This window comes from Drosophila gunungcola, unplaced genomic scaffold, assembly GCF_025200985.1.
Source record: "Drosophila gunungcola strain Sukarami unplaced genomic scaffold, Dgunungcola_SK_2 000155F, whole genome shotgun sequence".
NCBI classification, from domain to species: Eukaryota; Metazoa; Arthropoda; class Insecta; order Diptera; family Drosophilidae; genus Drosophila; species Drosophila gunungcola.
The window spans coordinates 123,697-138,040 of NW_026453316.1; the positions used below are offsets into that span (position 1 = coordinate 123,697).

A 14,344-nucleotide genomic window follows, 5' to 3' on the forward strand; every position below is an offset into this window, starting at 1 on the left:
GTCAGTCTGTCCGTCCGTTTCTGCACAAACTAGTCCCTCAGTTTTAAAGCTATCTGCATGAAACTTACACAAAAGTTGTCTTTCTATTGCAGGTAGTATATAAGTCGTATATATAAGCCCATAGGAACAATCGGAAAAATAAATGAAAAATGAATTTATAACTGCTGTTTTTAATTTTTCTTTTTCGTTCTTCTTCTTCTAGTAATGGCTAAATATTTCAGAATTATGATTTAAATTTCATCAAACTGGGATGACTATAACCACTAACCATACATAGTGTTATAACATAAAGCTGTTTTAAGCTGTTTATGTGTTCATTCTGACTTTTTACCAGATAATAAGTTTTAAAACCAAAATAGATTTTAAAGACGTGTTTTTTTTGTGTTGAATATTTTCATTTTTACACATTAACATTTCTTGAGAGTTTTTTTGTTGAAACTTGGATAAAATAAGACGATAAGGGTGACTGTTTTGTGTAGCTGGCGCAGCGGCTGGCTAAACCATTACTTTTCATCTCCAGTAGATTTTGAAAAGTTTATTTTATGATAAATTTTTACATATCTTATAAGGGGTTTTGATAAAAGAACTGAAACTTAATTTTATTTGCTGACTTTTGGCATTAAGCAAAATTGTACCTACATATATTTTACCAAATCAATTTTATAACAACCTAGTTTTTCGTCATCAGAGATCGATCAATAGTTTTCTTAAAAAGATTCCATAAAAACTGCAACACTTCAATCTAGTTCATTTCGTCTTTATTTTTAAACATCGTGGCATACATGGCATGTGTAGGGGTATTTATGGCATGCCGCCGTCTTTCAATACGATTAACAAACAATTATCTTACAGCACTAGGCAAAAAAAAAATATATATATGTAAATAGGGGAATATCATAGTAATATATCGGGTCCGTAATTAAGTATAATCAAAGGCTACAGTGCAAGCATACAGATTACACTTTACAGATACGTATAGGTTTATGGATAGGGTTCTGTCGTCTGTCTAATCTACACTTACCAACTATGGACCAATCGAGCGACTAATTGAGACCTATGTCTAGCCTAAGAACTAAATATTTTCGAAGTGGTAAATGCAATATCTAAACCAGCGCCTGGGGATCAGCGGATCCAGGGCCAACATTGATGTTCATCATATACATTCAAGTTCTGCGGGGTGTCGCCACAAATAACTAGAGACCTAGAACAGATATCTTCAAGATTTCTAGGAATCTGGTTGCCAACCCTGGATTGAGACGAACAAAAAAAAAATCACAAAAATATATCTTAACGTACGGAAGATCCTTCCCATGCGCACTTAGTCGGAGAACTTTTCCTTGAGCTCGCGGCGCAGGATCTTGCCGGTGGGATTCTTGGGCACCTCGTCCACGAAGATCACTCCGCCCTCGAGCTTCTTGTAGTGGGCAACCCGTTCGGCCACATAGGCGGAGATTTCCTCGGCGCTGGCCTTTTCGCCCTCACGCAGGACCACAATAGCGCGCGGTGCCTCGCCGTTGAGTTCGTGGGGAATACCAAAGACGGCCGCCTCCAGGATCTTGGGATGGTCGCGCAGCACTGCCTCCAGTTCGGCCGGCGGCACCTGGAAGCCCTTCACCTTGATCAGCTCCTTCATGCGGTCCGTAATGTAGAAGAGTCCGTCCTCATCGTAGAAGGCCACATCGCCGCTGCGCAGCCAGTTGCCCGGATAGAAGGTGACCTGGTTGGCCTCCTCGTTGTTCAGGTAACCAGACATCACCTGCGGACCACGAACGCACAGTTCGCCGGTGGTGCGTGGACCCACGCCCTTGGCATCGTTGCCTTCCAGGGGCACAATCTTGGCCTCCGTGCTGCCCGGCAGCACTCCGGTGGAGGCGTAGATCTTGTTGCCGTCCTGCGTCAGGAGAGCCACGGGCGAGGTCTCGGTCATACCGTAACCCTGCTTGAAGGCGGCCTTCGGGAATCTTTGGATAAAACAGAAACATATCATATGTCAGGAGATGTCCCAAAGTGGTCCACTGTTAACTCACTTGTGCAGAAAGCGCTCCACATCGTGCTGACCAATTGGAGCGGCTCCGCTCATCACCACCCTCAAATGGGGTGCCGTCTCCTGGGTCATCTTGGGGTGGTTAATCATGAAGAGGGCTAAAATTGAAGGGTGTCGAATAATAAATCATTAATCATTGAATCATTAAAAAATAAAATTTAATTTTTAAGCATGTCAGGAGTATTTAAGATTATATAGCTTTAAAAGACATACAAAGAGAACTTCTAAAGAGAAAGACTATTTTTGTCATAAAAAGTTGAACTGATTTTCAAGAATTAAGGTGGAAAAAAACCTTCGACTCTTGCTTTCCTCTTATAGAATAACAAAACCAATAATATTATTTTACATTCCAGTTTAAACAGGTGTATTTTTAACAACTTTGTCATGTTGAATAAAACCAGTTGAGTTGTAGGTTAGCCACACCTTCAATTTGTTGATCCCATAACATACAGTTTTATAGGCCACTTCTAAAATAGCTTTATTTATTTCATCTATACAATACAAAATGTCCGCCAATAAAAACAGTCAAAAAAAAAATTAATTTACATTTTTTTACAATTATGTATTTAACTTTTTGAATTTATCAGGAATGCTAACAGCTATCGCCTATAGTATAATTTTATTTACCGATAAAGCATTTTTAACATTGTCTAATAATTAAAATTGACTGGTGGCAATATAATTCTACGGTTTTTGTTATCATTTATGCAACATAACGAAAAAAAAGCCAATAAGAATGCAAAATATTGCGTTACGCTGTATACATATACTTTCAAATCTATCCTCTTAAATTTTTCAATTTTAAGAAATTGAAAATTGTAATATAAATCTTTTCGGAAACTCAGGCGAACGGATTCCAGCGCTTGAAGTTATTTAATTACATGACAAAGTGACACACTCCTTAGCTTTAAATTATTTATTTTCAAATAATTTTATGATATTTTTTTTTTCAAGAAATTGTAATATTTTTTAACTATGCTAACGGATGCTTTTGAAATATTGCATTTAGAAACAATATCTTTATATTTATAACCATCCTGGTTTTCAAATAAACTACAATATATTTTATGTCGTTATATATAACCCAACGAATGAAGTATTGACTTTAGAAGCAAGTACTTCATATAAAACGAGCAGTTTTCCAAAAAGAACTGAATTCTGATTTTTAATTCTTATGAAGCACTATGCTTTATGGACGAATGGTCAAGAGACCTTTGGCCACTAAGGTTCTACTCACCAATGGGCGGCACCAGGTTGAGGATGCTGCCCTGGTACTTGTCCAGGGACCTCATGAAGTCGTCCGGCTTGAAACAGGGCATGGTGGCCAGTCGGCAGCCCTGTCCCAGCTTGGATAGCATCACCACGGTCAGCCCGTAGATGTGGAAGAAGGGCAGGACGCTGGGCAGCGTGTCCTGGCGACCCATGAGGTTCAATGGCAGCGATGCCTGCACCTGCTCACAGTTGCTGGTGATGTTGTTGTGCGAGAGCATCACGCCCTTGGGCAGACCCGTCGTTCCGGACGAGAAGGGCAGGAAGACCATGTCGTCGGCGCTGGCGTCCTTCGGCGACACCAAATCCTCGTAGCGCACATTCTGGGTGCTCGTCAGCTCGCTGAAATCGATGGCACCCTCGGGCAGGGACTCCCCCGCACTGGTCCGTATCACGGCAATCGGCAGCTGCTTGCCCAGCAACTTACAGGCCTGGCTCAGGGTGGCGAATCCCGAGACGGTGCCCACCAGGAACTTGGCTCCGCTGAAGGTCAGCTGCCTGGCGATCTCGTCTGCAAGCGAAACGTGAGACGATCAGTCACGATCTTTCGACTTTGGAACCGCTAAGCACAGATGTCGCCACATAAAGACCCCAGATAACGAGCCTTTGACGCACTCAAGAGCCCCCAATAAACACAATACAGCGGTGGTCACGCAAATAGCTAATGATTTACCTAATTAGCTGCCTCATATTCCTATACACTTAAACTTTTATCTGCCCAAAACTTTTATCTTCTACTAAGCATTTTTTTTATGGGGGTTGGGTAATCCAATTTAAATTGCACATGTTTAAAGGTGTCATTTGTAAATGTAAATGGAATACTTTTAGGAGGTAATTGTTCACAGCTTTAATTTGGAATTTCCCCAAGCTATATATTCTGGGAACTGTAATAGTTGTTAAGCAATAGTTGGTTTTATTGAAAATTTAAAGAGCTAAATTTTTGTTTTAACTACTTTTGTTTTAGTTTTAGTTATATTAAGCTGTCAGCATTTGTTTCTCTTTAAAAATTTTGGTTAATTTTTGTTCAAGGTGTGTTATATTTCAAGCAGAACATGCAAAGCTGTTATATTCAATCTTTTGTTGCTATTCTTTTCAAAATGTTATGCCCCTTAGATTTGTCTTATTATGCAAAATCTAATTTTATTAATATTTTGTCACTTTCTTTCTTCTTCAGGAACACCGCTGTACAACGTGTATATTATCACCGGCGTTTCTGAAATAAGAACCGGGAACAGGTCCCCTTGGGGACTTGACTTACCCGGCGTATAGACGGGATTCACGGTGGTCACAGTCAAACCAGCTTCAATGGCGCCCAATGTGGCGATGGGGAATTCGGGGATATTGGGCAGACAGATGGCCAAAACATCGGGCTTGTGGAGCTTGAACTTGGTCTGCAGACGTACAGCAAAAGCGGCACTGGCATCACGCATTTGGGCGAAAGTATATTGCCGATCGGTGATCACACACACCTAAAAAGAGAAAATGATGTAAATAATTAAATAGTGATATGTCAAAGAGGATAATGTTGAAAAAATCCATGTTTTTAGGTTCGAACCCACTTCAACAACTTTTCCATTCCTTCCCACAGTGATAAAACAAAATGTAAATCAGCAAAGTCTGAAGATAACCCCAAATCAAAGTCAACAAAAATCTGGGGAAATAATGGCCACACGAATCTTATCGGAAGCATGTTTGTCAAGTGGAACTTATATGGCAGAGTCAAATGTTTATGGGAAGAAAAATCGTGAAACTACAATGTAGAAGAGGTGTTATTGGCACTGTGGTGAAATTAAATGAAGCAGTTATGCCACCTACTTACTACTACTGCTGATATGGGTTAAATCTTTTACTACCTAATTACTTACATAAAAAAAGACCTGTCCGAAGGTCCAAAAAAAGTTCTATCTGCGATAAGATTATCGCTCCTTATTTAATTTAAATGGCAATAAAAGCTTAATCATACAAGAAAATAAAATAGTGTGTTTTATTCACCTGCGTTCATGTCAAATCGACTATGAACCATTTACAAATTAATGTAATGCCTTTGTGATTAAACAAGGTCAGTTCGGTAGTTTTGAATACTTTGAAGTTGTTTGTACGAGATTTGCTTTCGAAATCCCATGTGTAGCATTCTCTCGTCGGTATAAAATTTATATGTATTCAATTTTAATAGATTTTAAGGTTCAATTGGCAAAGAAAAAAGTATTTAGCATTACATTTAACTATAATATTAGCCTTTTGCTGGCCTTGTCTTTGCGGCAGGCTGACCTCATAACCGGTTTACAGGGCTAAGGTGAAGGTCGCGAAAAACGAATTGGCAGAAATCAGCTTTAATGGATGGGCAAAAAATGAGGGGGGGAGTTGATTCAGTTGATTGGGGGATTGTCAGCCATAATTTGCGCAGTCGGAAATCGCATTCGGTTAAAAATAAGCATTATAAATTTAGCAGCACCGCCAACAAGTTGCTCAAATTGAAGAAAACAACACACAAACAGAGGCGGCATATACACACATCATAATGAATAAATGAGCGTGTAAAAAATAAGAGAATCATTTCGTGCATTTGCCATATCCCCCCTAAATCCCCCCACCCCACCCACCTTGTCAGTCCGTCGAAAACCGCTTCGCTTGGCTTCAGTCGGTTGAACAGTCCAAAGTTCAGTGGGGCAAAGTACAAAGTCTGCAAAGTCTAAACGAGTCAGGCCCCACAGCCCCCTTTCCCCTCAACCAGTCCCTCTACCCGTCTCTTTCTGTCTGTGTCGCTCTATCTCTCTCTTGTCACCTACTCTGCATCGTTTGTTGACTTTTGAGCAGCGAAGAACGGACAGCTATGTCTATTTGGTTTCAAAAAAAGGTAGCTAATAAATAGCTAAAAGTATCTCGAATTGTAAATTTTACTTGTTATAAAAAAAACAATTTCTTCAAATAATGAAAACTATTAAAAGTCCCTAAGCTCTTAGAATATAAACAAAACCAATAAACGATAAAAGTACCTCAATTTGTAGGTCTTACTTGAGATAAGAGAAAAAAAAACCTTGATACAAGATACTATAAATAAAGAACACTTTTGAATACCCTAGAGGTTTTAGGACTATTTTTTAGACACCATATCTAAAAGTAAGCTGTAAAGTTTGTGACTCCTACAATATACAAAACCAGCATCTAAAGTTGATGTTATAAAAAAGAAAGATATATACGCTGATTAAAAGTGGGTTAATCCAGGGGAATAAAACCCAAAAACATGTAAGATAAAACTTATAAAAGCCAAAGCATTGCAGAATGTTGTCGACATTGTAAAATGGCTTTTAAATGGTTAACTTAGCAACACAGAATGCCAATTAAGAGCGCAGAGAGCATAGATCGTACCAAAAATAACGGAGGAGGCTGGATCTCGACCATTTGCTGACGTCGGCCAGCGAAATAAAGCAACAAAAATCAAAACAAAACCATCAAAATTATCAACCAAAAATAAATAAAAAAAATAAACACGAATAACCAACGAAAAGCAAATGTAAATAATTTCGGGGCAATTAAAAAAGCATTATATGGGCATATCAAGGAATTGGGGTTCATTTGGGTGCAACAAACACTTGAGCGAACCTCGCACAAAAAAGTCAATTGATTAAAACTGACTGATTGCACCTATGAGTCATCGATATAAGTGCATTCCTCAGCTGCACAAACAATCGAATCTAAATTCAAGGAATTGAACACAAACTGTTTACAAGACACTTAAATTCATTAATATATGTACCAAAAATATTTTCTGACATCCTGAATAGTTATGTTCACTCAAATTATAGCACGTAACACAAATGCACGTAGATAACTGAACCAAATAACAAATAAATTTTGATTGCAACACCATATTAATATTATAAATATTTGCACAGACTTAAAGTGCTTCTAACAGTTGAGCAAAAGTTGATCAGATTTACGAAAAATGTGAAATATAATGATGACATGACCAAATCCTTATCTTATCGTATACCAGAAACCCTTAGGAAAAGACGTTTTTTTTCACCAATGTTTACAAAACCCTATCGAAGGGTCTCCTATTTCCACCAACCACAAGAGGGCGGAGTGCGAATATGAGTGGGCGTGGCAGTGAATGGAAACAAAAGGCGAACTTTGCACCGGCATGAGAGACTTGAGGCTTGAGGCTCGAGGCTCTAGGCTTTTAATTGCATTCAATTCAACAATTGCCGGGGGCTCTGGTTACGCCTATTGCCGGGCCATGTGGGCGATTACTACTCGGTTATATCAGACATTGCACAAATGATGGCAATAAATTTCAATGAAAACTGTTTGCACTTTGCTTTGCACAAAACACACACAGAGGCAAACATTGTATGTATGTTTATAGGCGACGAAAAGTGAAAAGTGTAAACAATTGGCGAAGGTCGCCTGGGGAATAATATACAAACATATATGTATGTATGTATAGTGTGGTTATGTAAGTGGGGGTGATATTGCATTGCCCAGTTGACAGAGTGTGCTCGACGCGATTCATTTAATCGTGAGATTTCCTTATCTCGAATCCCCCGGCAATTTGCCTTACCCACTTGATTTATTCCCAGTGGGCCGTGGATGGAAAAACCGGAACGGGAATCGCAATCGGACTTAAAATCCGATCGCAAATGGTATTCCGATGCGGAACTTTGGCCCTCCTTTAAAATGGGCTGGTGCCTACTACATTTCACTTTCGCTCTTATCAAGAGCACACACACACAGGTCTCTTATCAACACACAGCCCGTCATTAGCGATGTCTAGGGGCCTTAATGACCCAAATACTTGGCACTGCCACAGACTATGCCTAGACCCTATCTATCGGACTGATAGGGGTTCTGTTCTACTAGCGAAAAATACGGAATCGCGGGGGGCGATTGCACGGAGGGATGGTTGCGATATGGAGGATACACAACCATAACACAACACCAACACATTGCGAATTGTAGCAGACGCAAATCAAACCGGCGAATGCCAGCCGCCCGTATAAATATCACTTTATATATAGACATAGGTTCAGGTTCAATAAACCGCCATAAGCACAAACAAAGAATTTCTGAGCGGCGCCTACGACAACGATTGCATCGATTTCGATTGTGTGAATTTATGATGCGAGTGATTGGGTTTACGGGGCTTTAAATGGGCTATGGCTTACGTTTACGTTTATGTTTATGTTGGGCGCGATCAAATAGTAAATTTGGTTTTAATGACCGATACTCCGGGCGACTTTCAATGGGTTGTAGTAAAGCTTTGGAAATTGGGGATAATCATTAGATTTTTACTTTGCATTCGTGGATAATTGGTTTTTAATTGAAGAGAAGAAGGCACTCCAGGAATTCGTAAGTTTTTAGAGCAGTTAAACAAACAACAATCAATTGAATGTCAAAGATAATATTTTTTTAGGAAAGATTATTATTCCTTTATTACTATTAGAGAACTTACATATATCACTGGTTATACTTTTGTGAGAAAAAACCGTTCAGTAGTTTTATAATTATCATTTTTTAGTTAATAAAAAAAAGTATACCAACAGGCAACATGGTATATATCAACATAGCTTAAGATCTAGCGTTAAGAACCCTTGAAATCTTAATAGATCCCGAAGTGATAAGAAGTTCCTTGCTACTTAAAAGATAATAAAGCCAGTGTAATTTCTAGATTTAACTGCTTGAAATAGACTGATCTTTTGGGAAAAGATTAAGGTCTATTAGGGGATCACTGATCACTATTGCGGCACTTACCGTTGCGGTGCTACGCTCCCACTTCTTGAAGTCGCGCCACACGTACTCGTGGAGCGGCACGTTGGGCACGATGACGGGGTCAAAGGGCGAGGTCTTGTAGTAGCCGTCCTCGGCGCTGTAGTGCAGGAACTTGTCCGTCTCGCTGACGCCCTGGGCCCGCTCCCGCTGCGCACTGGCGGTACTGGTGGTCCGCTGACGCCGGTTGGTCGAGATGGAGCGCGCCGATTGGGAGACCGCACTGCCAAAAGCGGTGGCGCTGCGCAGGCGCAGCAACTGAGCGGCTGGATTCATGGTGCCTCGTTTACTTGTTGCCTCTTTTGTTCAGTGTAGAAGAGAGTGTAGACGTGGGGGTGGCTATTACTGTGGCTGTAACTGTGGCACTGGGTATGGGTATGGGTATGAGTCCTGATCCGGTTTTAGGCTCTCACTGCTGCTGCCACACACGTCTGCTGCTGTCGGGTGCTGAGACACGACTGGCGACGCCGTGCGGCGCAGAGAAAAGTAATGCCGCCGCCGCCGCTGCCGCTACTCACCAACACCAACAAAAACAAATACCGCGACGCACGATCGCGTTGGCGGTGCGCGATATTGCTGTCCCTGTCGTAGGTACACTGAAATAATGGTTCCTTATGATTTGTGATTACCAGACGTCGGATTAAGTGTAATACCATGTTCTAAACATCCGATTTAAGCTAAATAACCTCGACTTAATTTCTATCTTAAAATGTTATTAGAAAATTATCAATTATGATTTTATGAGAACAAAACTTGACCAATATAATTTTAATGATATTCACTAGCATTCATTTTCAGAGAATGAAAACTGATTTTATACTTGATTTAAATAACCTGCTTCCGAAACAAAGGATCAAATACTATGTGTAAACGCAAATGATTCACTTTTTAAATTTAATAAATTGCAACACCCAAGATATTTGATATTAGTAAATTCATCAAAAGGCTATTTCACATTTTTCATACAAAAACATACCAAATTGATGTTTGATTCCTTTAATATTTCTTTAAGTGTTTATGCTCCTCTTCATGCTCTGCTATTGTTGTTATTGTGGTTGTTATTGTTGTCTTTCCGTGGAATACACTCTCCCAATCTTCTGCTCTCCCTCTCACAGACAGTGGCTGCAACTGTAAATTGTAAAGTGAAACGATCTGTCAATATGTAAAGCTACTTAAAATCGATCTAAAATTGCTGAGAGAAGAGCGCACTCAAAAAAATGTGTTTCCAACATTTGTATTTTTAAGAAGAGCTAAGAAGTGGATTTTTGATGATTAAAAATTAACCAATGCGTTGACCCATCTGGGTACATATGTATGTACATATGTATGTGCCTATAACAATTGTCTTAGTCATTTGATATACTAGTTATAAAGAAGAAGCCCTTTAAGTTGTCACGTTGTTTCTTTCGATGGTTTGAGACACGACCGTGTAATTTCACCTCTAGTTGTTAAGCATTATTGACACTTGAAATATTTTGAGTTGAAGAGGTGGTCCCTTAAAGCAGTTTGGGTTGTTTACAGTGCACCACTCTTAGTAATTCCCGTGAACAGTGGCTGCGAAGTATTAGACCTGCATTCCCTCGCTGGAAACCCCCTTTCCCATTCCTTGCTTATCGTTATCGTGGTGCAGTGGCTTCTTGATGTCTACGCATGACTTGCAGCCCTTTCTCGCGCTTATCACCCGAATTTTGGTATAGCAAACAGCCCGTGGAATTGGTATTGTGAACCTTGATCACTGATTCAAGACTTGCTAATCCCGTTGGAATACAGGTGTTGTGAGTGGAACTGTAACGAATGAAACTATATTTCTAGTAACATTGGAAAAACCTATTGAAAATATACCCATGTACAATTTATGACACCAAATTTTTGTCTCATTAAACATGACTTTAGTTAAAAGTGCGTAACTATTTCTATTTGCTTTATAATATTATTATTTTGATTAATGGGCTTAGATAATAGTGGGGCTTTTTTCCCAATATCTAAGTTAAGTATAGATATTCGTATAAAGGTTACATATCATTTTATTATTTTTACAAATGTAGTCACTTCGTTTAAATGAAAACTTTTTATAAGAAAACTGTTTAGCTGATAAGTTTACAACCTTTAAACCATTTCTGCTACTTTTAATCAAGATTCAACATCTTTTTTGCATTTTTCATAAGAAATTTATTGTTTTTGATGTTTTAAAGGGTATACTTGCTAAAATGTTGTTTCAAATAAAGTTTGATACAAGGAAACAGTTGGTTGTCAAGAGTTTTTCAACTTGAACTTCGCAAAAAAAGGATGGACTTTCCTCATGGAACTGGAACTAAAACTGGAAGTGGACCTTCCTTCGCCCATCACCGAGTGCATTCACCTTTTCCAAGAGTTTGATTCACAAACTCAACACTCTCGGCCACAAGTGTTTCACCAGCTGGGGGAAATTCTGCATTTGAAATGGACACTGTGTGGGACTGAAACAAAATCAACACAAAATATTTAACACGAGCAACAAAAAACAAATCCCCTCAAAGAAACAACAACAATTATATAGCAACGTAAGCAAAGCTCAAGGCCAACAAAAAAAGACCCTTTCCCTTCTCTCTTTCTCTCACACATTCAGTTCTTAATTTGCATTCTGCTCTCTTTTCCCCTCCCCCTTTCACGCTCACTGCGTTGCATCGATCAAGTTATTGCATCGAGAGAAAACAGAGATATAGAGAGAGCTACAGTGGGCTCGATATCCAGTTTTATATAGTATAGCATAGTAAATGGGCATTATAAATGTTGTATACTTGTTATTCAACAGTTGGATCCAATTCAAACTTATCTTATGTACATACACGTATTATGTGCTTATTTTATTCGCATAACAAATCAAACAACATTTAGAATGCACTTTAATTCTCTCTCTCGCTCTGCCTCTCCCACGTACACAATTGAGTTCACAATAATAGCACCAACTATGTAACAATGAGTTAATTAATTAGATTGTTAATTGTGTTAATTGCAGTAATTGGTAAACAGGCGGTTATCTGTCAAGCTTGGAGTTATGGTTTTGCATATTTAATTAAATTATACATATATATAGCAAACAATATTTATTTTTCATATTAAATTAACAGATGTTTTGTAAAACTTGTAAGATTTTATAGCATTGCATTAAAAACCAGTCCACAAAAAAGTAGTATAGTTTGTTTATTTAATAAACTAATTTGATCTTTAAGAAGTAAATGGAGTCCAGGCTACTCAATAAAAAAACTGTCTCTTTTGAACAGAAATCATAGATCGGTGTTTTCTAAATTACACTGACGCCTAAGTAATTATATTATGGACAGATTTATGATACATACATACATATGTGCTAAACTTGCGAACTTGTCTGTGCGTAGCATGCAAAATTTGTGCGTTTCGCGCAAACAAGACGTCGTACTTTCTTGGCGCTATTTTCAGTTGAACTTTGTACCCGGGCTCAAAGTCGTCCGAATCGTTTGGCCCCCCGCATCTTCTCCTACCTTCCAAAAGCGGGACCAAAACAAACTTTAAAATGTTTATCCAAGCAAACCAGTTTTACTCGACTTCATTAACGTTGTTGCATCTGAGTCTTCGGATTATTTTTTTGGTTTTTATTTACTGCAGCTCCAACTTGTTTACAGTTGTTATTCTCGAGCCCGTTTTTGTTATGGGTGGGATTTAGATTTCTCGGGTGTAGTGTTCATCTTTTTCGCATCTCTTATCAGTTTTTAGGGGGGGGGATTTGCTACAGGTTTCAATTTCTGTTTTAGTTTCAGTTTCCGTCACTGTCAGCCACGCACACACCTGCACTCTAATTTGGTAATCTGCTGTGCTCAACGCTCTTTGCAGAACTGCCATCAACTTGATGCTCTCACCAAAAGAAAGGGGGGCAGGGCAAGTGGGTCGGTTCTGCCCCACAATGGTTGCTTTTTTACCGCGCTGCTCTTTTCGCAAGAGAGCGCGAGAGAAAGGGAGAGAAAAGTTTCCGAGGGTGGCTCTGGCTCTTAGTGTTGGCATTGTAGCGATGTTCTGGCATATTTACAAGACAGCAAAAGCAGCTTGTAAACGGTGCAGCGGCTGTATAGCAGACTACAAATGTAATTACCTGTAGATCATAACATGCCATTTTATGCCAACCTGTTTTTTGAACATATAAATTAGTTGGTCACAAAAAAATGACTGGCTGTTTTGTGTAGGTATTTACTAAACTATGCATTAACGCTTGATTTTTTAAAACTAATTTATTAATATTATTTTTTATTTAATTTTTTGAATAATTTTTGGCATTTTTGATAAGGTACATCATTATTTTTGTGCGAAAATTTGAAAAACTGAAACATTTTTAACTGTGATTGTTATTTTGTTGGCAATTTAATGACGAATTCCCCAACGTATCACATCACATTTTTTTAACCATTACTTCCCAGCATTTTTATAGAAAAACTGAATGTTTTGGTTTTTTTGTAACTTGGCCAAAATTAGTGGTATAACCATAAGAATGACTGCTACAGTACAGCTGGCGACCTTTACTACTCACCCACAATCGGGCTAGAAAAATACATTTTGTTTTAACGGAAAAACAGATTTTCAAAACTAAATTAATTTTTTGACCAATTTTTGCATTTTATATAAGAATGTACATCAAAATTGTTATGCAAAAATTTGGAAAACTGAAAAATTTTTAACTGTGAATGCCATTTTTTGGCATTGATCATTACTTTGCGGGATTTTGATACAAACACCGGGTTTTGAAAAATATATATTGGGCTTTGGAGATTCGTAAAAAAAACACAATATGTAAGTATTTTCTTGTTGTAACTTAGCAATAATAAGGCGCACAGCTTTAAGAAAGACTGTTATCGCAGCTAGCAAGCTATTCTTTCCAATTAATTTTCGCATTTTTGATATGGGATCAACATGATTTTTTGCAAATATTCAACATTTAAAACTGTGATTTGAAATTTTATAACGAAGTCAAGGATGTACGACATTTAAACTTTTGGCCATTATTTCCAAGGGTTTTTTATTTAAAATGTGTTTTCTGACAAGAAAAAACACTAGTTTCTCAACAGTTTTTTTTGCTTCAACTTGCCAAATAAAACGCGCAGCGTTTTGTATAGCTTACAACCTATGCTGTCTATGCCCGCTCAGTTTTGAAAAATTGATTTAAACTGTGAATGCCCATTGGATGAAAATGCTTTTCCTATTTAGACAATTATTTATTAGCAAACCAAAGGTTAAATATCCATTCAGTCAAGTGGGATTAAT

General features: G+C 38.4%; 1 protein-coding gene across 1 annotated transcript; it reads right to left on the reverse strand.

Annotated features, from left to right (window-relative positions):
* Positions 1 to 736: 736 nt before the first annotated feature.
* On the reverse strand, positions 737 to 10,214 carry LOC128265785 (uncharacterized). Its single transcript, XM_053001993.1, has 6 exons — positions 10,056 to 10,214; positions 9,065 to 9,675; positions 4,572 to 4,782; positions 3,282 to 3,824; positions 2,028 to 2,142; positions 737 to 1,961 (listed from the first exon to the last, which is right to left on the reverse strand). Exons 2-6 carry the CDS (start codon positions 9,353 to 9,355, stop codon positions 1,319 to 1,321), a joined length of 1,803 nt encoding a protein of 600 aa, XP_052857953.1. The 5' UTR covers positions 9,356 to 9,675; positions 10,056 to 10,214; the 3' UTR covers positions 737 to 1,318.
* Positions 10,215 to 14,344: the final 4,130 nt, after the last annotated feature.

Coding starts and splice junctions, on each gene's coding strand:
- LOC128265785 (XM_053001993.1), bottom strand. CDS start 9,355: ATGAATCCAGCCGCTCAGTTGCTGCGCCTGCGCAGCGCCACCGCTTTT. Junction 3,825..4,571: donor GAATCCCGTCTATACGCCGG/GTAAGTCAAGTC, acceptor TTTCGCTTGCAG/ACGAGATCGCCAGGCAGCTG. Junction 1,962..2,027: donor GTGGAGCGCTTTCTGCACAA/GTGAGTTAACAG, acceptor TTTTATCCAAAG/ATTCCCGAAGGCCGCCTTCA.